The 27,901-nt window shown below is 43.1% G+C and overlaps 2 protein-coding genes and 1 long non-coding RNA gene across 3 annotated transcripts; 1 reads left to right on the forward strand and 2 right to left on the reverse strand.

The window, feature by feature from the left end:
- Positions 1-614: 614 nt before the first annotated feature.
- On the reverse strand, positions 615-9,407 carry LOC115145595 (uncharacterized). The gene is made up of 3 exons (XR_003866007.2): positions 9,321-9,407; positions 908-957; positions 615-706 (listed from the first exon to the last, which is right to left on the reverse strand). It is a non-coding gene; the product is annotated as an uncharacterized LOC115145595 (long non-coding RNA).
- Positions 9,331-15,721, forward strand: LOC115145594 (transmembrane protein 184C). Its single transcript, XM_065015879.1, has 11 exons — positions 9,331-9,450; positions 9,536-9,666; positions 9,803-9,839; positions 10,281-10,397; positions 10,619-10,707; positions 11,972-12,046; positions 12,472-12,565; positions 12,708-12,820; positions 13,242-13,341; positions 13,632-13,803; positions 14,059-15,721. Exons 1-11 carry the CDS (start codon positions 9,331-9,333, stop codon positions 14,379-14,381), a joined length of 1,371 nt encoding a protein of 456 aa, XP_064871951.1. The 3' UTR covers positions 14,382-15,721.
- prmt9 (protein arginine methyltransferase 9) lies at positions 15,059-27,901 on the reverse strand. The gene is made up of 11 exons (XM_065015876.1): positions 27,746-27,901; positions 27,194-27,430; positions 26,582-26,749; positions 25,997-26,099; positions 25,167-25,276; positions 24,663-24,852; positions 24,207-24,390; positions 21,277-22,024; positions 20,999-21,152; positions 18,157-18,279; positions 15,059-16,513 (listed from the first exon to the last, which is right to left on the reverse strand). Exons 1-11 carry the CDS (start codon positions 27,763-27,765, stop codon positions 16,235-16,237), a joined length of 2,316 nt encoding a protein of 771 aa, XP_064871948.1. The 5' UTR covers positions 27,766-27,901; the 3' UTR covers positions 15,059-16,234.

Genomic DNA, 27,901 nt, shown 5'->3' on the forward strand with positions numbered 1-27,901 from the left:
CTGAATTGCTTGGAGAGAGGGAATGTAACCAAGCCAGCCCATATGAGTGACTGTTATCAGAGCTCCCAAATAGAGGAGCTGTTAAACATAACTTGTCTTGTTAACTTAAAGACGTCCTCCAGCGATTTCAGAATGTTTACTGTTGAAAAGCTATACCCCAAGTATAAATACAGTAAAGTACACAGGTGTAATACATTGAGAAATATAGTGTTTTCTAGACAAAACTGAAAACTTCAAGGAGCTGGTCTGATGGGGAGATGTGATGTCATTGGCCTCTCCCCTTTCTTGAGGAGCCATAGAGAACAAAAGAGGATTCCTGGACCACCTATTGAGATGTGCCTTTTGTGAAGTAAACAGGTGAAAAATTAGGTGAAAAGAAGAATGGAGAACAACTTTAATCAAATCTGCAGGTTCTTAACTCTTTGCTTGAGATCAGTGCAATGGCTTTAGTTACAAGGTTGTGTTGGACATTTAAAGTGAACACCATGAAATCTTCTTAGACAACCTAAACATTGTGACCAATATCTTTTTAAAATCAAGATGGTCATTTTAGCATTTTAGCCATTTAGCAGACGCTCTTATCCAGAGCGACTTACAGTTGTTGCATTCATCTTAAGATCTCCGTCATGTCTAGGTTGAGCTTGAAGTGGTGGGCCGACATCCAAGCTGAGATATCTGCCAGGCACGCCGAGATGCTTGTCACCACCTGGGTGTCAGAATGGGGGAAGAAGAAAAGTAGTTAAGTGTCATGAGCACAGCAATGATAGGAGAGACCATGTGAGGATATGATGGATATGACTTAGTGACGGAGCCGAATGACTTAGAAGAGGAGAGGGCCTAGAACCGAGCCTTGGGGGACACCAGTAGTGAGACTGCGTTGTGCAGACAAAGATCCTCTCCACGTCACCTGGTAGGAGCAGCCTGCCAGATAGGATGTAATCCAAGAGTGTGTAGAGCCTGAGAGGCCCAGCAGCGAGAGGGTGGAGAGGAGGATCTGATGGTTCACGGTGTCGAAGGCAGCAGATAGATCTAGGAGGATGAGAACAGAGGAGAGAGAGTCAGCTTTGGCAGTGCAGAGAGCCTCCGTAACACAGAGAAAAGCAGTCTTGGTTGAGTGACCCGTCTTTGAAGCCTGACTGGATAGGTTCAAGAAGATCGTCAGAGATGAGTTGATGAGGGAAGTGAGGAATGGGAGAAGATCTCCAGAGATGGTCTGGAGAAGGGAGGAGGGGATGGGGTCGAGCGGGCAGGTTGTCGGGCGGCCAGACATCACTAGTCGCAGGAGTTCGACTGGAGAGGGAGGGGTGAAAGAATTCAGTGGATGCGGAGGAATAGAAGGTAGAGAAGAGGGAGTGAAAGGATGATAGGTTCACCAAAAGTTTTCCTCCATTTTCCTCCACGGAGCAGGAGGGGAGGGCCGAGTCGGCCGGGAGGAAAGGAGACAGTGCAAGTCATAGGATGCAGAAAAGGCAGGAGAATAGTGTCGAAGAGGCAGAATCAGGAGACATGAGGGAGACGGATTTAGCAGAAGGGAGAGATGATAGGTTAGAAGAGGAGAGAGTAGTGGGAGAGAAAGCAAAGATTGTGATGCCGCTTGACCATCTGGGTAGGGGCTGAGTGGCAAGGGTTGGAGGAGAGGGAGACAGAAAAGGAAACAAAGTATTTTAAATATTTAGATTCTTGATTTCAGACCAAAATATTTTGAGCCAAAATCATTTCTGCCCCAAAACCAATAGTAATGTCAGTGTCATAGCTGTGTTAAGAGCTCATTTGTTACTTGTTTCAGTGGGTTGGTGATAACAGATCATCCTAAGTCATGATCCTTATGAAAGTGTTCCATATTCATTGCAAAACATTTTTTTTGTCTCTTTCCAGTAAGCTTGAAAACACTGAATTCCTCTCACAACTGTGGTTGAAGAATATAAAAATGTCTGGCTTTTATGAAATGGATGACAAACAAATAACATGAGACTCAAAAGGCACGACCACGAGAGAGAGAGAGAGAGAGAGAGAGAGAGAGAGAGAGAGAGAGAGAGAGACAGAGAGAGAGAGAGAGACAGAGAGACAGAGACAGAGAGAGAGACAGAGAGAGAGACAGAGAGAGAGAGCGCAAGAAAGAAAGTGAGAGTGCAATAGAGAAAAAGCGAGAGAGGATGGTTTTAGGTCTGTGGAATTTGGTGGGAAACTTGGTTGTTGCCAGCAGTGAAATGAATAAAGCTCAAAGACAAAAAACAGAGGACCTCAAAAGGGCCAAAGAGGCTCCTCTATATAGAACATGGTGAACAGAGCCAAGTCCTTAATGTTGAAGGCCAAACACTGTTCACGAATGACAAGGCATTGGAGGGTTAAGTGTGTGTGTGTGTGTGTGTGTGTGTGTGTGTGTGTGTGTGTGTGTGTGTGTGTGTGTGTGTGTGTGTGTGTGTGTGTGTGTGTGGAGAGAGGCATCAGAGGGTTATTATACAGTGCAGGCTGTTCTCTGCTGAAGAACGATGTCGGATGGATGTCTCTCTTTATTCAGCAGAGTTTAAACCCATGCTCTCAGATGCCACTCAGACTTAAGATGCATACAACACAATAACAGTGAGGACTAGATGGACTACGTATACCGAACTATGGTGGGTCGATAATGAGAAAGTCTATGAGTTTTGAAAGGGAGCTGAGAAAATTGTGAAGAGATACTTTGGGAAGATGCACTATGCTTTGAAGCTAGGATAAATGTTATACAAAGTCAATCTTAATTTAATAGATTATAATGGGTTGTACGTTGTTCATTCTTAATTAGGCCATTGTATTCGCTACATACTGTGTACACAGAGTAAGGAATTAAGATAAAACGTGATACAACTGTGTTGAAATCCTTATACTAGCTAGATTTCACGACATCAACAACTCAATCACCAACTGAGTTCTAAAGTAATCATCAATGGCTACAGACAGATGCAAGAAGAGAATAGCTATTCTGAAACATACCACCATAGACTTTAATAATAGCCTGTGCCCTTTGTCAGGCTTCTCTACTTGTCTCTCAGCATTACACAGATGTACTGACAGACCTGGGTTCAAATAGTATTTGAAACAATTCCATTTGGTTTCGTTGTGCCAGGCCAGATAAATCAAGCCCAGCGAAATTATTTTAAACCAAATGGAATAGTCCCAAAGGTGCCAACCCCTGCCTTCTGGCTTTTTAGGCTGACTAAAGCCAACGCAAAAAGTATTTGAAATGATTTCAAATACTATTTGAACCTAGGTCTGTCTGTATAAATGGAATGGTCCCAAAAGTGCCAACCCCTGCCTTACGGCTTTTTAGGTTGACAAAAGCGAACACTAAAGTATTTTAAATGATTTCAAATACTTTTAGCGGCTTTAGTCAGCCCAAAAGACAGAGGGCAGGGGTTGGCACTTTTGGGACAATTAAATTTGATTTTGTTGTACCAGGCCAGCTCAATCAAACCAAGCTAAGTTATTTGAAAGATTTCAAATACTATTTGAACCCAGGTTTAGTACTGAGGTAATGGATTGGTGTTGAGTCCAAAAAAGCACATCACACTTCAGGGTCAATCCTACCTCATGCCATAATAGTCAGGTCAGACATCGACTTAGCTCTGCATTTCCTCTCAAGAATCCCCCTCAATCACAGAATAATATCAATAACACATTTCTAATACCCCGTGGAGTTCTGCCATACAGAGTAACCTGGAACCAGTAGAAACTGTATCAAACTGGATTGATGATTGGATAATGACATGTTCTGGGAGATATTATTGGTTCATCATGTTAGAGGCCTACTCTTCCAGCCAATCAGATTGTCACGCATAGGCCTACTCTTTCAGCCAATCAGATTGTAAGGCTATTTTTGGGCTATTTCAGGAGGTGTATGGGTGATCTCATCTTTCATGCAAGTGATCTCAGAAACACACAGCATCCAGAAATATCAGTCTACAGGGACCGGATCCAGAAAATTGACAGAAAACAGGATGAATGATGACACATTTTCGTGATTAGAAATATGAATGTCTGTTTCTTATAATGATATAACTTTGCTTTGTTTTCATATAGGCCAATACATACTGTATGTATAAAATGTTCTGAATGCATATCATTCTAATCTGGAACACTTTGTAGGTCAGGCTAAAAATCTATTCTATTCCAATCTGTTAGTTATTGTTCAGGAGAAGAAACAGCACAGCTGAAGTAAGTTCCCTGGGTGAATTTGAACACTTCCTAACACACAGACCTTAAGCAGATGTATTAAGATAAATAAATAATCTCTGAATAATTGCAGATTTGTGTTTTCCCCTGATGAGGGCGGTGCACTTTGGCTGATACTGTATCACTTGGTGCCAGTCAACAATCAGACAGTATGGCTCCACCTCTGCATACATTGATTTTCAGTAACTTCGCAGGGACCATATTCATAAAGCGTCTTGGAGTAAGACTGCTGATCTGGGATCAGTGTTGCTTTTCAGATCATAATGAGTAGGATTAGATGGACAAAGGAGACCTGGTCCTAGATCAGCACTCCTACTCAGATGTTTTGTAACTAAGTAACAAGACCTGTTCAATTCATTCAAAAATATACAGTGGCAAGATAAAGTATGTGAACCCTTTTGAATTATCTGGATTTCTGCATAAATTGGTCAAAAATTTGATCTGATCTTCATCTAAGTCACAACAACAGACAAACACAGTCTGCTTAAACTAATAAGAAAAATACAATACTTTCTGTGTTGTCCATATTGAATACATCATTTACACATTCACAGTGTAGGTTGGAAAAAGTGTGTGAACCCCTAGGCTAATGACTTCTCCAAAAGCTAATTGGAGTCAGGAGTCAGCTAACCTGGAGTACAATCATTGAGACAAGATTGGAGATGTTGGTTAAAGCTGACCTGCCCTATAAAAAACACTCACAAAATGTGAGTTTCCTATTCACAGGAAGCATTGCCAGATGTGAACTATGCCTCGAACAAAATAGATCTCAGAAGACCCAAGATTAAGACTTGTTGACTTGCATAAAGCTGGAAAGGGTTACAAAAGTATCTATAAAAGCCTTGATGTTCATCAGTCCACAGTAAGATGTCTATAAATGGGGAAAGTTCAGCACTGTTGCTACTCTCCCTAGGAGTTGTCATCCTGCAAAGATGACTGACTGCTGCAAAGATGACAGCGCAGAATCCTCAATGAGGTTAAAAAGAATCTTAGAGTGTCAACTAAGACTTAAAGAAATCTCTGGAACATGCTAACATCTCTGTTGACGAGTCTACGATACGTAAAACACCAAACAAGAATGGGGTTCATGGGAGGACACCAGGGAAGAAGCTAATGCTGTCCAAAAAAAACATTGCTGCGTGTCTGAAGTTAGCAAAAGAGCATCAGGATGTTCCACAGCGCTACTGGCAAAATATTCCATGAACAGATGAAACTACAGTTGAGTTGTTTGGAAGGAACACAAAACACTATGTGTGGAGAAAAAAAGTCACAGCACACCAACATCAAAACCTTCTTCCCAACTGTAAAGTATGGCGGGGGGAGCATCATGGTTTGGGACTGCTTTGCTGCCTCAGTGCCTGGACAGCTTGCTATCATCAACAGAAAAACGAATTCCCAAGTTTATCAAGACATTTTTCATGAGAATGTAAGGCTATCTGTCCACCAATTGAACCTCAACAGAAGTTGGGTGATGCAACAGGACAATGACCCAAAACCCAGAAGTAAATCAACAACAGAATGGCTTCAACAGAAGAAAATATGCCTTCTGGAGTGGCTCAGTCCTGACCTCAACTCGATTGAGATGCTGTGGTATGACCTCAAAAGAGCGGTTCACACCAGACATCCCAAGAATATTTCTGATCTGAAACAGTTTTGTAAAGAGGAATGGTCCAAAATTCCTCCTGACCATTGTGCAGGTCTGATCCTCAACCACAGAAAACTTTGGTTGAGGTTATTACTGCCAAAGGAGGTTATTAAATCCAAGGGTTCACATACTTTTCCCACCCTGCACTGTGAATGTTTATACGGTGTGTTGAATAAAGACAAGAAAACGTATAATTGTTTGTGTGTTATTAATTTAAGCAGACTGTGTTTGTCTATTGTTGTGACTTAGATGAAGATCAGATCAAATTTATGCAGAAATCCAGGTAATCCCAAAGGGTTCACATACTTTTTCTTGCCACTGTATATATTTTGTACCCCCTTTGCGATCTTGTCTCATTGCTGCAACTCCTCAACAGGCTCGAATGGGTCAAGTCCGTTGAATCATGCGTCCCCTGAAACATGACCCACCGAACCACTCTTATTAACACCCGCCTGCTTAACCTGGAAGCCAGCCGCACCAATGTTTCGGAGGAAACACTGTTCAACTGACGACCGAGGTCAGCCTGCAGTCCCATGGGACTCCCGATCACGGCCGGTTGTGATTCAGCCTGGGATCGAACCATCGTCTGTAGTGACGCCTCTAGCACTGCGATGCAGTGCATTAAACCGCTGCGCCACTCGGGAGGCCTTAAATACAGTGCCGAGACAGCCAGGGGTCGAACCTAGAATCTTCTAATCCGTCGTCAGACACATTCTCCAATGTGCCACTGTCCCCGATCATTCACATTTCTTAACAAATCCTCCTACAGTTCTATGTGCTATCCAAATAACCTTATTGTGCACTGTAAAATGATGCTTCAGTGGGATCTTATCGACGTCACATTGTCTATGCTCAAATATGTTTTCAGTTTGATCAAACACAGCACATGTTTATCCTACCCGGCCCTAACATGGCTGTGTTCCTAATGCCATTTTGCATAGCAATCCCTCCAAGCTATAACCCACCAAGGCGCCAGCTCGCTCGCATGACTGTGGTGGCAAAGACCATTTCTAATTTATAAAAGCCAAAAGGATTAATTCAAAATTCATGAACAATCTGTCTGGTAACAACCAGTGATTTCAGTGACTGTGGGGCAGTAAGTAGCTAGTGAAACGATGGGGACGGATGGTGCAACACAAAGGAAAGTTCTGCCTCCACTCATTAAACAGGGAAACACACTCTGAACGAAAGAGAGGAGAGAGAGATTCATCGTCAGACTTCTCCTCCCTAGGCACTTTCTATAACTTTCTTCATACTCAATGCTGTTTGAGTATAAAATCCTATATAATAAAAATGTCAGAACAGCTATCGTGAAACAAACTGCTGGCAACAAGAGGCCTAAAACTCCTTGAAATCTTGTAATTCATTCCCAGAACTAAACAAACAATGAGGGAACAATGAGGGAGAAAGATTACTATTTTGTTTTACAAGCCTAGTCAATTCAACCCACTATCTGCCCTCATCATGGAAAAGTTTGTGCCGACAACCTTCTCTGCATAAAACATTATTTCACCCCTCGTCACCATTGCGAGAGTAATTGAAGCAGACCGCAGAGGGGTTATAAAACTAGTCTGTTTCACATTCTCCAGGATTCTTGGTTTCGTGACTGAGAGAGGTTGTTTATTAAAAGAGCAGGTCTCCAATGATACATGGCAGATCAGGCCAACACATTAAAACAGTTCCTAGTTCCCGGCACTGGCTTCAAGTCATGAAATAAGCATAGTGACCTTCACTTCAACCCCACTGCATTTTGAGGTATAAGAAGATTGTCACCCCAATAAATATATTTAAATTGAGAAGTTTCCCTGATATCTGCACTCTGTGGTAAGAAATGCAGTCCTTGTCTTCACTGCTGTAAATGCACCTACATTCGTTAGTAAATGCAAGCACATTCCGTAAATAATTTGTTAACAAGTATCTCTAGTAAACATAAGCTTAAATCCCACATCCTTGACTTTCTCTGCTTCCCTGCACCGAGCTAGACTCAGATCACATTCTCTGTTGTGGTTCAATCTATTCCATGTGGAGCCTAATGTTCAACTAAACAAGTTTCAACTGGAATAAATCAATTGAAAACCTTCAATTGGACAAAGAAAATAGAGCCTAATTGACTGTGGCCTATTTACTCCACTCTAATTAACGGAGCAACGGATGCTTCTCTGACATTATTTAACCATTTAAATTGTCTAAAGGATAACAGATCTGTATTGAAATAGTTATCCTAGGACTATACACAGGTGGTTGTTGTGTTTTTCAAATGAAGGCCTTGTGAGAACTTGTTGTAGAGATTTTTTTTAAAGCAACTTCAGCCAAATACATTCCTGTTGTCATGCATCTTCATTGTGTTATCTTTCTTTGGACAAATGGTTTCACCTGACTAAATATTTAGAGCTGACTGGCACCTTTCTGAAAGCCTTTGTAGGAATTAGTGGAGCTTTTGGACTTAATCCTCTCACACCATTTCTCACTTCTTAAGAATCTTAATTAGAACCATGTATTCACAGGCCACATGTTTAACAGCAAGGAAAGAGAGAAAGAAATATATATATAAATAAGAGAGAGAGAGAAGCCAACTCCAGTATGTTTTTTTTATATAGGCAAAGGATACACAAATAAGATTCAACAAATGCATATTTGTGGTATGTTCTATGAATACATGTGAGAAGTTAGGCTAGTTCAATGTGGAGCATGACAATGAAAATTAGTTTCCACAGTGGATGTCACATTTATACTTCGTCATTATTTTATACAGTTGAGTTATTCTTCAACTTTTGGTAATTTAAATTAATTATCATTTTCCACTTGTGTGAAATACTGAGAATGATTGATTTGCATTGCCATCTAGTGGAGCTTGCGTGAGGACTCCCGAACTACATCTGTGCCTACGCCTTCCAATGTAATGGACTAAAAACGGGAGCAATGGAAAGTATTGAGATCTTTTCCATATCCAATCAGATTGAAGCATGGGCGGCATTTGTCAAGAACGTCAACAAGAAGTAACCATCAGTTACGCTGTAAAATTTATGTTGATGTTTAGGAAGTTTTAGAAATGAATAGATCGTTATTAATACAAGAACTGCGTTGTTTTTGACCAGTTGGATTTGATTAGATTATCAATTTTTGTTATTCATTTTATCAAGAGCTTTCTTTTGGAATGGATGCAGCGTGGATTAATTGTTTGTTTACATAGTGAATCATGAGATCAGCTGACTAACGTTAGCTAGCTACCAATTTCTGGTTTAGCAAAGCAGCTAACGTTACAATGTGTTTGGAAATTACCGTTCAGTATTCATGCTTCCCAAAGCACATTTGAAACGAACTCTTATATACCAAGCTATAGCTGGCAGCGGTAAAAGCTAGTTGTTAGCTAGCTAGCTTGCTAGCATTAGCTTTGTTTTCAGCAATCTCACCCATTGACATAGTGAGTGTAGGACGCTGGCTAACTTGCTGTGGCCAACTAGTTTACCATTAAAAATATGCCTTGTACTTGTGGCAACTGGAGGAGATGGATTCGGCCTCTGGTCGTTCTTCTATACTTTCTGGTTGTGCTTGTCGTCCTATTACCCCTGTGCATCTGGGAACTACAGAAATCAGAGGTCAGTTCGTATCTTTGCATCCCAATCACATCGTTACTTGACACTGAATAGCCTAGTGATTACATACGTCATTTATACCTTTCAGGTTGGTACCCATAACAAAGCATGGTTCATAGCTGGGATATTCGTGTTCATGACCATACCCATATCACTATGGGGGATCCTGCAGCATCTTGTAAACTATACTCAACCAGAGCTACAGAAGCCAATTATCAGGTAAGTGAAAGACTACTCTGTCACAGCTGTAGGATAGTAATTACTTTATTACCGTCATGGGTTTGTGTCTTTATCTTGAAGGATGTACAATAATACCTAACTGATTGTGAATGACCTCGACTCTTTTTTTTTACAGAATATTATGGATGGTCCCCATTTACAGTTTGGACAGTGTAAGTAATGCCTTCAATTCTTGATCATGTAGCTAGATGTTCTTAAAAGTCAACATTGGTTTATTGTTAAGTTACAAATATTTGACAAAATAAGTTAACAGAAGTCACTGTAGCTTTGACAGAAGTCAGAAGTCACTGTAGAAGTAAAACTGAAAAGCGCCTGACATGAGCGTGGCATTTCAATTAGCATCTGATTCTAATTAGCATCTGCTACGCTCAGCGTTCCCCCTGTCACACAATTTCCATTATCCTACTTCCCAAATAATGAGAACAGAGCTCCTTTAGAAAAACAAAACGGAGAAACAAAAAAATGCCTCACTGACTTTTCAGTGTAAGTGTTCAAGTGTTCACTTATCATGCACCATATCATGGAGATAATGTAATGGCCCATTCCTCTCCTTGTCTTCCTCCTCCCACCCTCTCCCTTTCTCTCTCACACAGTGGATTGCGTTGAAGTACCCCAGCATTGCCATCTACGTGGACACATGCAGGGAGTGCTACGAGGCATACGTCATCTACAACTTCATGACCTTCCTGCTCAACTACCTGGGAAACCAGGTACACATTCTTGTCATGACCTGACTGAGAATGATCCCAGACCTGTTTGTTCTAACATTCCAATCATGGCCACTCTTTGTCCTATGCCAAACATAAGTCTAGCACAAACACATCTGGATCCCAGGCTAGACTGAGTAGCCTATATTTATTTCAATATCCTCACACTGTAATTCCCCTCTTCTCTTTATTTCTCTCTCACTCTCTCAACCATGGGTAACCAGTACCCCAGCCTGGTACTGATGCTGGAGGTGCAGGAGCAGCAGAAACACCTTCCTCCCCTCTGCTGCTGCCCGGCATGGCCCATGGGAGAGTGAGTTTGTTGCTTTTATAGTTTTTGTAGTTCTTTAAGTGTATGTGTGCTATAATGAACAGGCCCCGTGTACCAGATCTGTTAGTGCTGTGTGTTTGGCATGAGAACAAATGTAGTGGTTGGCTTTACTCATAGCGATAGAGGACGCAACATTGTATCTGTCCCATTAGGGTGTCTGTGGGAGCATGGGCAGGGCATTGATGCTATCTCCATTTTGAAGTAGTGAATTTTCTTCTACTACTTTTATAAGTTGGTATACAAAAATTAAATGGTCATACTGCCACCTAGAATGTGTTGTTTGAACGGGTATAAAGCCAAGGTTGGCAAATTTACTGCCACATGCGGTTATGGAATTTTTGATCACTTATAATTCATTGGCTGATGCCTCCTTATGACCTGGATGGATTTATGTGATCCTTCCTTAAACCATAGGAAGTCCCACCCAATTGACTATTACAAAATGGTCAAAGTCCTTAATGGCGCTGTCCATGCTAAAACTGGCTTTTGGCCATTAGAGTCCTCTATCAATATCTATGGCATTACTGCACAATCAGCCAGGCTAATAAGGATCTAAAATATTATCCATACCATGTGTTATGAGTTTACATTTTAGGATGAAGGTCTATGTTTTTGTGCAGCAATAAACTACCACTTCTTTGTTTTACGTGGATATTTTAGGATTAATAACATGATTTTTTTACCACATTGATGTGTTTTAAGTATACATTTTATATTTCAAAACAGGAAGTTGGGTGTTAAAGTGGCTCCAGTCTGTGTGGCCTCCATTTTGAGTCTATTTCTAAAAGGTTCACCTTCAAGGTGTTTGTTTGGCTGCTTGAAGTCTCTCCAAGTCTCCATTGCTACTCGCCAGCTCCAAACAAGCCCCAGTCAGGCAACAATAGTAATATGTAGCATGCCTGCCTGTAGTTGATTAAGAACAGAACCAGAAGTGTTTGCAAGTGGAACAACGTGTTCTCATTTAGGAAAAATGCACCAGCCTTAAGAACAGAAAGACAGCATTAGGCTCATCTGTTTTGTTTACTCTGCATTTTAACTAATGCTGTGCATCTGCGGTTTTAGCCACAGGTATTGCAACATCTTTCTTCATAGGATGTTATTGATTTTAAGAAATGGAAGAAGTTCATGAAAAACAAAGCTGGTGATTAGTAAGATGTTAGTAAGATGCTATTTTATAGTGGGAAAAAGCTAACATTTTGTGTGAATGTCTTTCCTTAATAATGTGTACTGTGTTTTCCTATTGCAGGGTATTGCTATTGAGATGCAAGCTGGGAGTGTTGCAATACACGGTTGTCAGACCAGTCACAACAGTTATTGCCTTGTAAGTGTTTTGCACATTCCATTCAGGATGAACATATGTTATATGCCTAAGTGTTGAATGTACATGTGCCCAGAGAGACAGCAACCGTACCTTGTTCCAGGGCCAGCTCTGTCTCTCTTGACTTCTGGGTCGGCCAGTCCAAGCAGATGATAATTTGTTCAGATGGTGACGAAACATAAATATGTACAAAAAGGAAGAATACCAAAGGCCCAAACCTAAAGATTTCAAAATAAAAAAAGTATCATGGCCACCAAATCAACCAGCAGCCTTACGGCTACCAAGCTGCCACCCCTTGGGGGACTGGGGTGTGGAAGTGGGCTGTAGTGTGCGGTCTAAACTACCTAACCTATTCCCTAACACTCACCACATATAAATTAACTTTTGGTATCAAGTCATATCACATGTCTCCATTCACTATCCTGTAGGATATGTCAGCTCTGTGGTGTGTATGATGAAGGTAACTTCAGCTCAACCAATGCATGGACGTACCTGGTGATATTCAACAATATGTCGCAGCTGGTAGGTTCTGCATTTTTCACACTTGTCTCCACATTGCTGTAAACTTCCTGTCACCATACCACCACCACAAATATAACATTATTAAATATTTAGCAGTCAATATGTGGTCTCTTTCTCTATCATTCTCTCTTCTCTCTCCCAGTTTGCCATGTACTGTTTGGTCCTGTTCTACAAGGCCCTAAGAGAGGAACTGGCCCCCATCAGACCAGTGGGGAAGTTCCTGTGTGTCAAAATGGTGGTCTTCGTCTCCTTCTGGTGAGTGCTTTTTTTTGGGGGCTGCCATTTTGGATCACCCGCATCTACCTCCTAGCCTGGTTCCAGATCTGTTTGTGCTGTCTTGCCAACCCCTGTGGTCAATGTCAAGCCATTGACATAGCACAAACAGATCTGGGACCGGGCTTTCGACCTCCATGATTAATAACATATTTGTTTACCAGTCAATGTGTCTGCCATTCATGGATCTAGCATTGTTATCCATTAAAGTAACATAGTTTTGGCTGCCCATTTTGTATTTCTTATACAACTTCTTTTCAGAATTGCATGTGTAGGACTTGTTAACAAAGTATGTTTTAAAGCTGTGTGGATTATAGCCAGTAATTGGGTTAATGCGTTCTCTGTGTTGGCTGCAGTGTAGAGGATTGATTATTTCCACTCTGTTGTCTGGAATCTATCTTAGGCAAGCTGCGTTCATCGCTCTCCTGGTCAAGGTTGGAGTGATCTCAGAGAGACACACGTGGGACTGGGACAGTGTGGAGGCTGTAGCTACAGGCCTACAGGTAATGCAAGACAATACCAACACTGTATAACGCCATAGTAACATGTTTACTACAATGCTACATAATGCAGTTGTACAATGACTTGTTTGGTATAAGGTAATATCTGTTGAGACTTGTGGTCTCAAGCACCTAGAAAACGAGATGATTCATCTCAAGGACTTCTATCCTGTGCAAGATTTCTAAATAACCTAAATAGAGATGATGGTTTGTTACATACTAAGTACATGAAACAGGTGTGAGAATAGACTTGCTTTGCTATACAGTCAAGCTTTCATCCATACTTCATCCAGGACTTCATCATCTGTGTGGAGATGTTCCTGGCGGCCATCGCCCACCACTTCAGCTTCACCTACAAGCCCTACATCCAGGAGGCTGAGGAGGGATCCTGCTTCGACTCCTTCCTGGCCATGTGGGACATCTCTGACGTCAGGGCTGACATCTCTGAGCAAGTCCGCAACGTGGGTTAGTTCTCATCCCATTTGTCTTGACTCAATAGCGGTCCTGCATGGATGGAATCAAAGAAGCAGCTGTTAAGAACTTTGTTTGACAAGGTTTCCTCTCAGAACCAAGCGCGTTGGCTAGCTACTCCATTTATGTTCATAGAATGTCATGAGAATAGAAAATGGCTACTCAAAATCTTTAAGACTTTGATAGATTTCCTTATTATGTGAGTGTATTGCCATTCTCAAATCTTCAAACATTTATTTCCTGATACAGGGAGAACGGTTATGGGCCGAACTAGGAAGAGCTATTTTGGTGAGGCGGAGGACGACAGTGAGCGCTCAGGCTTGCTTTCTCCAGGCTCCCTGGACGCCATCGGTCCCACGGAGACCTTGTCCAACCCGGTGTCCCCCAAGGGTCGGTACCAGGGCCTGGGCAAAACCCAAACGCCCCACTCCCTGTCAGCCCCCGCCGGGCTCAGCAATGCTCAGTGGATTGGAGAGGAGAGAGAAGACGATGGTAGACAAGCTCCAGAGCCCAGAAACACCAACAACGAGCCAACAGACTCGGTTACAGACGACCTTGTCGTTATCACCTAGCTTAGCATCATCGCTAAAATCCTCCAATGGGGTCTCTGAATGCACGTTATACCAAACACAGTATGGCAGGAACCAAGTATGGCCTCGGCTACGTTTCCCCTACAGACGATATTTGGCTCATCCGCACAAGACCAAATTAAAGCAAGCGATGAAAAAGCACACGTTAATGAAGAAATATTGTAGTGAGTCATTCGTCCACCAGGGTTGATGCAGATGGACCTCTGTCAATGACAGCTCGAAGAATGTTCATAAGCTTTCGTTAAGGGTCTCATGACACTTAAGATATCTTTTCTTGTATCTGTATTGTACTACTGAGTCATAATGGTAAAGTACGGTACCTCAATACCTTATTTTAGTGTAACCCCTCATTTTAATGGGTCCGGACTTCAAGTTCAAAAGCTGGTGAGAGATTTTACCAGTATACGTGTTCTATAATAGCACCTGGGTGATGTCACTACAAACTCGTTAATCATTTACCAAGGGTTTTAGTTGTTGCTACGAAAACATTCAAAGTATTATATATGTAGCTTTTAAACTGAAACGGACACAAAATACTGTTTTGCACCAATGATTGATTTATATACAGTACCACTCACTCAAGGGTTTTTCTTGATTTATTTTTACTATTTTCTACATTGTAGATTAATAGTGAAGACAAAACTATGAAATAACACACATGGAATAAAAATGTTTTTATTTGAGATTCTTCAAAGTAGCCACCCTTTGCCTTGATGACCGCTTTGCACACTCTTGGCATGAAGAAAAACCCTTCATGAGTAGGTGTGTCAATACTTTTGACTGGTACTGTACATCATTGGTTTGTACATGCTTGAATACGGTCTTCGAACCTATAGTACAGTTTTTGAAGCATGAAGCGGTGTCTCACTTTGGCATTAACGCTAACAGCCTCGAGCGTCTTCTCAGATGCCTTGTCCTAGTGTATCCACTATCAAGTAATTCACACATTTCACGTCTGCCTCTCATTTATAAATATAAACTGATGCTTACATAGTTATAAATATACATTTTGTTGCACCAATGTATCTGACATTTAACTTACCATTCTAATTTCTGTTTTAAGCTTTTCAGGGATATTAGTTGTGATTTACTGTACTGAAAGGGATTGATAGTCTTTTACTAGTTTCATTCATCCATTAGTAGAACGTCTTCCTATCAGGAATGTGTGTCAAGTGTGTGCAGCTATTGCCTTACCTGATGTTTGTCACAAAGCATTAACCTTCAGAGGGAATTACTACATCAAACGTGTCAGCACCTGTGTCTTTTGAGAGTTCAACTCAAGGTTCCAAACATTCACCCTCCAATAAATGAAATTCAATGTGGCTGTCAGTTTTTGCTTAGCGTCAATAAGAAATTGACACAATGTTGTTGAGGTGACACCAAGTCTCTTGTTTGTTCATTATGATTTTCTTTGATTTCTAAATTATTATTTTGGAGATAAAATGCAAGTGCTGATACAAAACATTTGAATGAAGACTGCAACCATAATCAACAGACGTCATTCCAAAACAAGATTATGAACACACTAAAGACCAAAACGTCTCAAGGTGAGCACATCATAAAACATGTAAATGTCTTTGTGAAAGTCCTGAGAGAAGGCATATTGAGATGGTAGCTATTGTAGACCATGGGTCATTTTAGAGCTGGAGCTTCCGGAGAATCCATAGTCCAATCCCTTCCCCTCCTCGACACATATGCAGTTCACACTCACAATATAGAACCCAGAGTGATACCTTGACTTGATGCTCTTGTAGAATCAAAAGCACCACAGCTCCCTCCTTTTAAACACTTATGAAGTTGACTCTTGTACTTTCATATCACCAGACATCTACTTATCACAGACAGTCACTGAGCGGACTCTTAACAGAATCCACAGTCCCGGTCTCTCCAGCCCCTTCCTCTATACTGGCTGATATGGAGATGGAGCTCTTCTGCAGGGTGACGGCCAGTCGTACCCATTCTCCCTCCCTCACTGCCAGGGGCTGGTGCAGCACCACAGCAGCCTGCTTCCAATGGGAGTCCTGGTTGAAGGTGCTCACGCTGATCTCCTCGTTCAGGTGGATCTGGTACCAGAAGGGCACAGCAGTTACCCTGCCTGAGGCACTAGCCTGGACCTGGTAGAAACACACAGTCAGGGCCATAGAAATAGACTATTTTAATCAATAAAGTAGTAATTGTAAACTCAGCAAAAAAAGAAACATCCTAAACTGCTTTTATTTTCAGCAAAACTTAAATGTGTAAATATTTGTATGAACATAAGATTCAACAACTGAGACAAACTGAGCAGGCTCCACACGTGACTAACAGAAATGGAATGTGTCCCTGAACAAAGGGGGGTCAAAATAAAAAGTAACAGTCATTATCAGGTGTGGCCACCAGCTGCATGAAGTACTGCAGTGCATCTCCTCATGGACTGCACCAGATTTGCCAGATGTTACCCCACTCTTCCACCAAGACACCTACAAGTTCCCGGGCATTTCTGGGGAGAATTGCCCTAGCCCTCACCCTCCGATCCAATAGGTCCCAGACATGCTCAATGGGATTGAGATCTGTGCTCTTCGCTGGCCATGGCAGAACACTGACATTCCTGTCTCGCAGGAAATCATGCACAGAACGAGCAGCACGGCTGGTGGCATTGTCATGCTGAAGGGTCATGTCAGGATGAGCCTGCAGGAAGGGTACCACATGAGGAAGGAGGATGTCTTTCCTGTAACGCACAGCGTTGAGATTGCCTGCAATGAGAACAAGCTCAGTCTGATGATGCTGTGACACACCACCCCGGGCAATGACGGATCCTCCACCTCCAAATTGATCCCGCTCCAGAGTACAGGCCTCGGTGTAACGTTCATTCCTTTGACGATAAATGCGAATCCGACCATCACCCCTGGTGAGACAAAACCGCGACTTGTCAGTGAAGAGCACTTTTTGCCAGTCATGTTGCGGTCCAGCGACGGTGGGTTTGTGCCCATAGGCGACGTAGTTGTCGGTCATGTCTGGTGAGGACCTGCCTTACAACAGGCCTACAAGACCTCAGTCCAGCCTCTCTCAGCCTATTGTGGACAGTCTGAGAACTGATGGAGGGATTGTGAGTATCCTGGTGTAACTCGGGCAGTTGTTGTTGCCATCCTGTACCTGTCCCGCAGGTGTGATGTTCGGATGTACAGATCCTGTGCAGGTGTTGTGACATGTGGTCTGCCCCTGCGAGGACGATCAGCTGTCCGTCTTGTCTCCCTGTAGTGCTGTCTTAGGCGTCTCACAGTACAGACATTGTAATTTATTTCCCTGGCCACATCTGCAGTCCTCATGCCTCCTTGCATCATGCCTAAGGCACGTTCACGCAGATGAACAGGGACCCTGGGCATCTTTCTTTGGGTGTTTTTCAGAGTCAGTAGAAAGGCCTCTTTGGTGTCCTAAGTTTTCGTAACTGTGACCTTAATTGCCTACCGTCTGTAAGCTGTTAGTGTCTTAACGATCGTTCCACAGGTGCATGTTCATTAATAGTTTATGGTTCATTGAACAAGCATGGGAAACAGTGTTTAAACCCTTTACAATGAAGTTATTCAGATTTTTACGAATTACCTTTGAAAGACAGGGTCCTGAAAAAGAGACATTTATTTTTGTGCTGAGTTTATTTCTATGGTCAGGGCCACAGCTCAGTGGAAGTACTGATAATGTGTAAGCAGACAATGGTGCCATTTACCATGTTTTCTGATAATGTATCTATAACTAAATGAATCTGTTGGGTTTGGGGCTTTACCTTGACATCTCTGTTGGTATAGTTGGCGTTGGTGTTCATGAGGTCCAGGATAAATAGTTCTACAGAGTCACTGAGATGTCTACACTGCAGAGTGGACAAGTCCAGAAACACATGGACTGGAACCTAGGAAGGAGAGAGATCATATCATTGTTACATATTAGATGTCCATTCAGCGGACATCTATACAACCCTACATCTGAGACTAATTCAACCCCTTTAAACAGAATGACAAGGCAGTCCATGTAGTCCAGTTCAGTATTTCCCAATCCTCTCCAGCTCCTTTCACTAGTTGTCAGGCGTTTTTAACAAAATCTCCAACTCTTAGAACTCCTTTAGAGTCGTGTGCATCATGTGACCTGCTGCAAACGCACCACTACACTCTAGAAAGCAGGAGGAGAGCGCTCAACAAGCGACAGAGCGGGAGTGTCACTGTCACAGAGAACAAACTAATGCCGCCGCCCCCTCCCGGTCACAGCTCCCGGTATCTCCGCCGCTCTACGTTGGATGTCATTGATGTAATGCTTCCTGATGGATCCAGGTAGGGATGTCCTTACGTGAAGCCGTGTGAATGCTTTTCCCCAGAGTGACAGTTGTGCCCTTGTCTGAGCTCTTCAGAGACAACATCTGTTTAAACAAACTGCCGTCTCGCGGGAGCCAACGCCGAAAAGCGCCAACATGACACCGGAAAAGACCGAACTTAAAAGGATTTCTCAGCTCCCCGTAACACGGACGGAAAGACAGATAAAAGAAAACATGAGAAGTCTCAACGTAGAATGTTGCATCGCAAGCAAAATGGGTTGGTTTTATTAACTTAAAAAGCACAGTAAAAGGTCAGTTTAAATGCATTGTGCCATTTCAAAATTGGTTCACTTGAGCGCAAATGCAATATGGGAGACCAAGAACCACTAGTTCTGCGAAATAAACTATAAGAAAACAATGTTTCGCTTTCGCCAGAATATTTGGGGGGGGGGGGGGGGGGGCTTATATGTCAGCAGCCATCTTGAGTCAAGATGTTACAACCCTCAGGCAACATGTTGCTGTGTCTCAGGAGCCTGTCCTTTGATTCAGAAGAATGATGCAAGGTACAAAGAACATCGAGGCAGCTGTCAATACTATGACTATTGCACCATTGACATGAGAGGGAATAGCAGATATGAGAGGGGAGACATGTTGAGCGAGAAAGGTTTGGGAGTTGTGTCACGTACAATGAATTTCTGAGTTGACCATACTTTTCCCCCTAACCATGCAGTACATTTACTATACGACTGTTAGTTATCGGAGTATACTGCATGCACATTTAGAGCTGGGGAGTGTGACTACAGCCAGGAGGTTTTCCTGACAATGTGACTGGACTCGGTCCTCTGTAGCTCAGTTGGTAGAGCATGGCGCTTGCCCTCAGAACAGCCTCAATTCGTCGGGGCATGGACTGGCCCATGTCGACTCCAATGTTTCCCACAGTTGTGTCAAGTTGGCTGGATGTCCTTTGGCTGGTGGACCATTCTTGATACACACGGGAAACAGTGAAGTGTGAAAAACCCAGCAGTGTTGCAGTTCTTGACACACTCAAACCAGTGCACCTACTACCATACCCCGTTTAAAAGGCACTTAAATCTTTTGTCTTGCCCATTCACCCTCTGAATGTCACATACACAATCCATGTCTCAAGGCTTAAAAAGCCTTCTCCTCCCCTTCAGCTACACTGATTGGATTTAACAAGTGAGAGCAATACAGAATCAGACCTTTCAACTGGATTCACCTGGTCAGTCTGTCATGGAAAGAGCAGGTGTTGCTATTGTTTTGTACACTGTGTAAAGATATATATCTATATACACACAGTATATCCAAAACAAACGGTGTGGTTTGAGGCCTGAATGCTGATTCACTGAAATCTGTGGTATATCAGACTGTATACCAATATGAAAACATTCATATTTAATGTTAATTACATTGGTAACCAGTTTATAATAGCAATAAGGCTCCTCGGGGGTTTGTGGTATCTGGCAAATATACCACAGCTAAGGGCTGTGTCCAGGCACTTTGTGTTGCATCTTGCATAAGAACAGCCCGTGGCCATATACCACAACCCCTCTGGCCTTATTGCAATAACATACATACTGCTAATATCTGAGCGCCGTCTCATTGTATAGCCCAGTGAACGATGTCTGTAACGTTAAAAATAAATGTAATACAGCGGTTGCATTAAGAAGAAGTGTATCTTTGTAAATATATGTAGAACATGTATATTTAGTCATGTTTATTGCTTGTTATCTGACGTTATCTGTCGGAGCTATCATCATTTCTCCGGACATTTGAGTAGCATTTTTGAAATCTCGTCATTGTAAACAGAGATTTATGGATATAAATGGCATATTATTGAAAAAAAATTAAATGTACTGTGTAACATGTAATATTACTGTCATCTGATGAAGATTTTCAAAAGGTTAGTGAATTATTTATTTTTTAATCCTACTTTTAAATTGTATTTTTTCTGGGACAAAATGGCCGCCGCTTGTCTTTTGTTTCGGTGGTGATCTAATATAAATATGTGCTATGTTTTCGCCGTAAAACATTTTAGAAATCTGACTTGCTGGGTAGATGAACAAGGTGTTTATCTTTCATTTGAGCTATTGGACTTGTTAATGTGTGGAGGTTAAATATTTCTAAGAATATTTTTTTGCATTGTGCGTTATGGTAATGAGCTTGAGCCGTAGTCACGATCCCGGATCCGGGATGGGGAGTTCTATATCATTAAAACCTCAGGCCATAGTGACGACATATGCAAGGCAGGTGGGGAGATGCAGTAAGCATGCAGCGGATCTGGGGAGGTGTGTCAGTAACTCACAGTGAACTGGTTGATGAACGGGGCGATGTTGAAGCCCAGTGTCGGCTCCTGGCCCTGGACAGCACTCTCCAGCAGCAGGGTGTCAGACTCCACCAGCATCCCGTACAACACTATTCTCTCTGGGAAGATCTGACCGCCGTCCTCCAACAGGCACCTGCCATGGATGGACCCCACCAAAACAATCAAACTATTATACAAAAAAAAAGGGACAGATTCTTCCAAGCCCAAGTAGTCTACCAAAGCTATCTTTCCCAGCAGCGCTTGCTCCATCTTCCTACCTGGCTAGGGTGGCTTTCTCCATCAGCTTCTGCCTCACTAAGCCACAGGTCTCCACACAGTCTAATATAATGGCGCTCCACAGCTTCTCCCTGGAGGGTCTCTGGAGCACTGCCTGCTCGTCCTCCACCTGGTTCAGCCAGAACTCGAGAGCCTCCTCTGGGACACCGTTGGCCATGGCCAGCCTCCTGAGCACCGCCTGGTGCTGGGTCTTCTCTACCGAACTATAGGCCTTCACCTGGCCCTGACTGGCTGCCATGAGGGATAGAACAGAGAAGCCCTCAGACACGTCCAGCACGTAGAAGGGGTCGGGACCAGGGTCCATAGGGCCACTTGGGGGGTCAGTGAGAGGCATGACCTCTAACCCTTGACCCTGGCTGGGACCCTGGACCGAACGAGCGTCCTTCAGGTTGGTGATGAGTTTAGCCAGTGCCCTGCGGAAACTATCGTGGTAGGGCTGGTTGTTGAGGAGGGCCATTTCAGCACACTCCAGCATGGTGTAGTCTCGAGGTCCACTGCTCTGCTCTGTCCCGAGGCAAGCTAGGGCGCTGCACAGTTCTGCCTCGGCGTTAAGGCTTGGGTTGGGATTGCCGCTCGGGCCTGGGTTGTTTCTAGGTATGTCTGGATCCAGACAGTCGTCTAGACGGAACTCTCGTCCGTCTCTCGCTACGGCAACACTGCAGAGTCTCAGGTAGGCATCCCGGCAGGAGATCTCCACGATGAGCTCGTCACCAGGCCTCAGGGGAAAATCTGACGAGACATTTCATTTTATGGTTCATTTGAATAAGGACAGATACAAGCCTATTGACAATGAATAAACAACCATCCAATGTGTTGCACCATCACTTAAATATTTTGCCCATTCACCCTCTGAATGGCACACATACATAATCCATGTCTCAATTCTTTAACACATCTCCTCCCCTTCATCTACACTGATTGAAGTGGATTTAACAAGTGACATCAATAAGGGATCATACATTCACTTGGATTCACCTGGTCAGTCTGTCATGGAAAGAGCAGGTGTTCATAATGTTTTATACACTCACTGTATGCACATTTGTTTTGAAGTGTGTGACCCTTTTCTAAGTCTAATAAATAAAGCACGCAAAATTGCAAATGACGTACAAATTCTTGGCCTATCATAAGTAACAAGTTGATTTCTTTCTTTTTTACAAGGCCTTGTTGCACACATGACTGTTTATTCATGAACCACAACAACAAGTAAACAGATCTGGCATGGACCAAGATGCTTTGCCACTGCACAAAAAGAAAGAGGAAGAGAGGAAGAGAGGGGTAGGAGCAGGGGAGCGAGGGAAATGAGATTCAGGAGGGAGGGAGGCACACAGACAGAGAGACAGAGAGATTCCTGTAGGAATAACATCTGTTTGTGTCATCGCGTCAGCGTGTGGCTTGTCGTTGTCGGGGGGCGTTTGGGGAAAATACATATGTATAGCCTATAAGAGATTCATGAACACTAAAGAGTGTCACAGGCAATCCCGGTGCACCCGCCTGTCTCGCCACGGCAGCCGGGAAACGGATGTCGATGATCATCGGGAAAAATAGCGGGGATGGTGTCTGGTGGGTCCCTAGACGCTGCCCCTGTCAATTAGCAACACAGAGCTCGGCAGCAGAATAATGGTGCCTCTCAACGACAACACCACGGTACAACTTCACTTTGCTGTTCTACGTCTGGAAGGAGCACAATAGCCTGACAGGATGGAGGAGTACAGACAAAAGGTCAAGCCTATTTGCGTAGAACTCATTCAATCCATTTGAATGTTCACGGTTGTGAAATCCAGCTAGGCAAACCAAAGACAACCAATAACAGCCTTGAGGTTACAGTGTAAGTTGACTTCAGTCATTGCCTACAGTCTTCAATGGAATAGGTTTCTTCTGTATGTGGCCTACTGCCCCCGTTTGACAGAATGGGGAATTGCATTGCAAACATCAGAAGGGGACAAATATTACAGCGGAATATGCAAGAACACCATTTGTATATATTATGTACAGTATGTAATATATGTGTAATTTATTACTGCAATAGTTGTTCTGAGTGGATGTCAGGAGAATCTGTGTAGAACTTGACCAGTGTCTACAGTGCATTCTGTACATCTCTACTGTATGATTAGAAGGGCTCTATGTAGAGATGTTTATGCGCACTGCTCCCGACGCACTGCAACACTACATCATACTCCTACAGAGGAGTAGGGTGCAGTTGTCTAAATATACTACCTCACTGCATGTGTATAGGCACAGAGTGTACAAAACATTATGAACACCTGCTCTTTCCATGAAATAGACCAGGGGTACCCAACTCTTACCCTACGAGGTCAGGAGCCTGCTTGTTTACTGTACTACCTGATAATTCATTGCACCCACCTGGTGTCCCAGGTCTAAATCAGTCTGATTAGAGGAGAACAATGATTTTTTTTTAAAACAGCAGTGGAACTGGCTTCAAGGTCCAGAGTTGAGTTTGAGGGACACAGACTGACCAGGTGAATCCAGGTGAACACTTTGAATCCCTTATTGAGGTCACTTGTTAAACCCACTTCAATCAGTATAGATGAAGTGGAGGAGGATATTTAAGCCTCGAGACATGGCAAGGCAAAGGATTTAAGTTCCTTTCAATGGGGTATGGTAGTAGGTGCCAGGAACACCGGTTTGAGCGTGTCAAGAACTGCTGGGTTTTTCACACTCAACAGTTTCCCGTGTGTATAAAGAATGACCCACCACCCAAAGGACATCCAGACAACTTGACAACTGTGGGAAGCATTGGAGTCAACATGGGCCAGCATCCCTGTGGAACACTTTCAACATCTTACAGAGTCCATGCCCCAAAGAGTTGAAGCTGTCCTGAGGGCTAAAGGGAAGGTGTTCCTAATGTTTTGTACACTCAGTGTACATACATGTCTTATATAAATGATCCTACTGTGTGGTGTCTGAACAGGGTAGATGGCCTGCTCCCAGCAGGTGTCCTCCTTAGGGCCGGTGGACAGGCTACTCTGCTGGTCCAGGTGGAGCTGGAACCACACGGCCAGGGCGTCCAGCAGACCCTCCCCAGTTACAGGTAGACGCACCCGGCTCACCTCCCTGGAGCACAGACCCTCCAGCTCCTGGGGTACAGTTAGCATAGCATAATACGATCACTGCTCTTGTACTCTTGGAACATATAGCCAAATATCACGCCAACTAGCTTGTTTGATTTGAAAAGCTTGAGAGAGTATGAGGCTTTTGACATTGTTTTGTCGTCATTATACAGAATCTACACACAGCAATGCCACTGTGAGACTGTAAGTCGTAGTTGTTGATGATAACTAACAGTTCAGTAGATTCCCCATAGAGATGTAAATCTATGTACACATAAAGATGCTTTGCTGCCGCTGACCTGCACGTTGTTGAAGTCTATGTCCAGGGCATTGAAGGGTTCAGTGAGGGGTGTGTAGCCTCCAGGCAGTCTGCTCAGTCTCTCTGTGGTGTAGGGCTCTGTGGAGTCATCCTCTGAGCTGCAGCTTACTGGGCTGTGGAGCTCTCCGGCTGCAGCCGTGGCCAGGCCTCCCACCTCAGACACACACAGCCTGCAGGCACATGGTTATAAATAGATGGTATGACATGAATATTAACACCGGTGTCTGTTTACACACACACACACACACACTACCTCCATGGACATATGGCCTTCAGCTGTTGTTCCATGTCGACAATTAAATATTCCAAAGATACGAGGACACAAAAAGGTGAATGACATGTTGAACTTGTTGATGTTTGATCTACTGTTCTAAATGCTGAGGCATTGAAACGTGCTAAATAAATTATACCACTAAATCCATCGTTGAAGAACACTGTCTGACTGACTTAATTAGCCTTTATTAACAACAGAGGGACAGGTCACCTGTGATGACGGCGGATCTCCAGGCACTGGACAGCCATCCCAAACACAGTGGCTCCGGCAGGGATGACCCGGCCTGCTTGGGAGGGAGGCCTGGATGGGTCCTGGGTGCTCTGCAGTAGCAGGAGCAGAAAGTGAGCCTTCACGTCTTCATACATCAGGCCTCATGCCATTAACATTGCTATAATAGGATTTTGGTTGGTGTTGCAATTTATAATATATGTTTACTAAATGCACTTGTCTGTATTTATGATTTTCATATCCTTTTTTTTATATTTTTTTACCTCAAATGTAGTATCACATTGAGACCATAGATGGCACTGTTGGCTTATATTGACTGCAGCAGTATGATATTGAGGAAGGTGGTTGATTGGTACTGTAGCCTCCTACTGTAACCTTAAAAATGATTTTGTATTCATCTCTTTGCCAATAAACAAAGGATTTGGCTGGATAAAGGACATTTAATATAAGAGGATTGATGCTCCATAATCATGTTTGACCATTGTGATTGTGACACAAAAATATAGCTAAAGCCTCTTTTCAAGATGACTTTGTGATCACTTGTGTTGAATTGAGAGACAGACAATCCTGTTAAATGAATGAAAAACATGAACATGACTGGCATCTAAATCCATGGTTGTAATGAAACCTAAAAATGTTATGAGAAAGTGTTGGGAAATAAATAAATCAATACTAAAACCAAGTCATGTTACTTACTAATCACGGTAAGGCTTTCAGACTTGCACTAAATGGTGGCTTGTATTCACTAGTGTTGGAACTCAGTATGAACACAACATGAATCCTCAAAATGGCTGCCTAAGCTAGTTAATTACCTGTGGAGGCAAAAGCAGATGATTCCAGGCGTGTATAAGGCTCTCTATAATACCTTCACCAAATAGGCCAGCATCCACAGTCTCGGTGACAACCAGCGATACCCTACCACAGAAAACACATCACCCAAAGGTACATACACATTAGAGGATGACGCATAGGGACAGTTTCCAGGCCACAGACTACATCTTAGTCATCTTATCCAGAGTGACTTACATTAGTGCATTCATCTTAAAGTAAGATAGGTCAGACAACACATCACAATCGTAGCAAGTACATTTTCCCTCAACAAAGTAGTTATCAGCATAGGTAGTTCTAGTAGGGAAAGACAAGTGCATTACTTGTATTTTATTTTGGGAGAGGACATGGAATTTATTCAAGATACTCTTTAAAGAAGTAGGGTTTCAGACGTTTTTGGAAGATGAGCAGCGACTCTGCTGTCTTGACATGGGGTTGAATTAAGTCTTGGACTGATGCCCATGCTCAATGGAGTCTCCATGTCTTTTTAGTCCAGGACTAGGCTTAATCTATGTCCAGGAAACTGGCCCATACAGATGTCAGAGTAAGGTGAAAAGGTGAAAGGTCACCTCTTAGGGATGTCTTTAGGCACTTCCATCTCCAGCGACTTCATATGGAGGATCTTGATGAGTCCGTTCATTCCGTTAGCGGTGACCACCTCACAGGCCAGTTCGTACATGGTCTTGGACAGCTCACAGGCGTACACCTCAGCCGCCCCTGCCTTCTTAGCACACATTCTGTCCATAGAGAGACCAGAGAGGAACAAGGATTACAAGCAGTAACAAACTAATAGAAATGGACAGACCCCAGCCATGACAGTTAGTGTTTTTAACACAAATGGTCAATCCCAGAGATGTGTAGATTTCTCTGGGATAAATACTAACCATTAAGATTGTACAACTTTAACCTAACTCTTCATACAGCATAGCCACTGTAATAAAACAAAAGATGCACTTAAAAGGATAGCTCACCCAAATTACAAAATTACATTGGTTTCCTTACCCTATAAGGAATGTACAAGGTATGACAGCAATCCATTCTTTGGTTTAGTTGTTGTCCTGGCAGTGGCTGGCACTATTTCCAAATGTCCAAAGACTTCTTGCAGGTTAAGGAAAGCAATATGTAATTTTTTCATTTGATGAACTATCCCTTTAACTGTAATAGGCAAAAATAAATCTCACCCGAGGATACCGGTCCCTGTGCCTATATCTAACACAGTGTTGCAGCCTCCCTCAACAGCCTTCTGGATGGCCTGCTGGTACTTGTGGTTCCTCCTGCGATCGTTGAGCATCAGGAAGTGCCAGCGCTCCACCAGCCAGTTGGCCACACGGTAGAAATTCTCCTTGGCCTCAGGGTAGTCCGGCTTCAGCTTCAGGGCCTTGTGGAAATGACCAGCGGCCTCATCCCGGAATCCCATTCTGGAGCGTGCATGGAAGATTGGAATGGAACAATTGTGAGCAATCTAAGAATACTGTGACACATTTACTAGGACACAGCGCTGTCTCGCTAGTTCAATCACTTTACACCACTGCATGCAAACAAACAATTAATTGGCAAGACATGAAAGAAAAGATAACTATAGTCTTGACCCGGTATTGAGCACAACCTAAGGTACAATATTACCCCACCATAACTCTGACTAGTAAAGTCAACCTAGTAAGCCTGACTAGTAAATTATTTCCAGTTCCCAAACCTACAGACAAGACACAGTCAGACTGTTGAGTGAGGGCTACCTGAACAGGTGTTCGCCCATGCTGTTGATGATGACCTCATCAGTAGGGAAGAGCTCCAGAGCCTGTTCATAGCAGTCAAACAGGTCCTGGATGCGCCCCAGAGAGTCGAGCTCATCTGCCCATTTGAACAGAGTGAACCTAAAGGACTCCTGAAAA

Source organism: Oncorhynchus nerka, unplaced genomic scaffold, assembly GCF_034236695.1.
Source record: "Oncorhynchus nerka isolate Pitt River unplaced genomic scaffold, Oner_Uvic_2.0 unplaced_scaffold_1237, whole genome shotgun sequence".
Lineage (NCBI taxonomy): Eukaryota > Metazoa > Chordata > Actinopteri > Salmoniformes > Salmonidae > Oncorhynchus > Oncorhynchus nerka.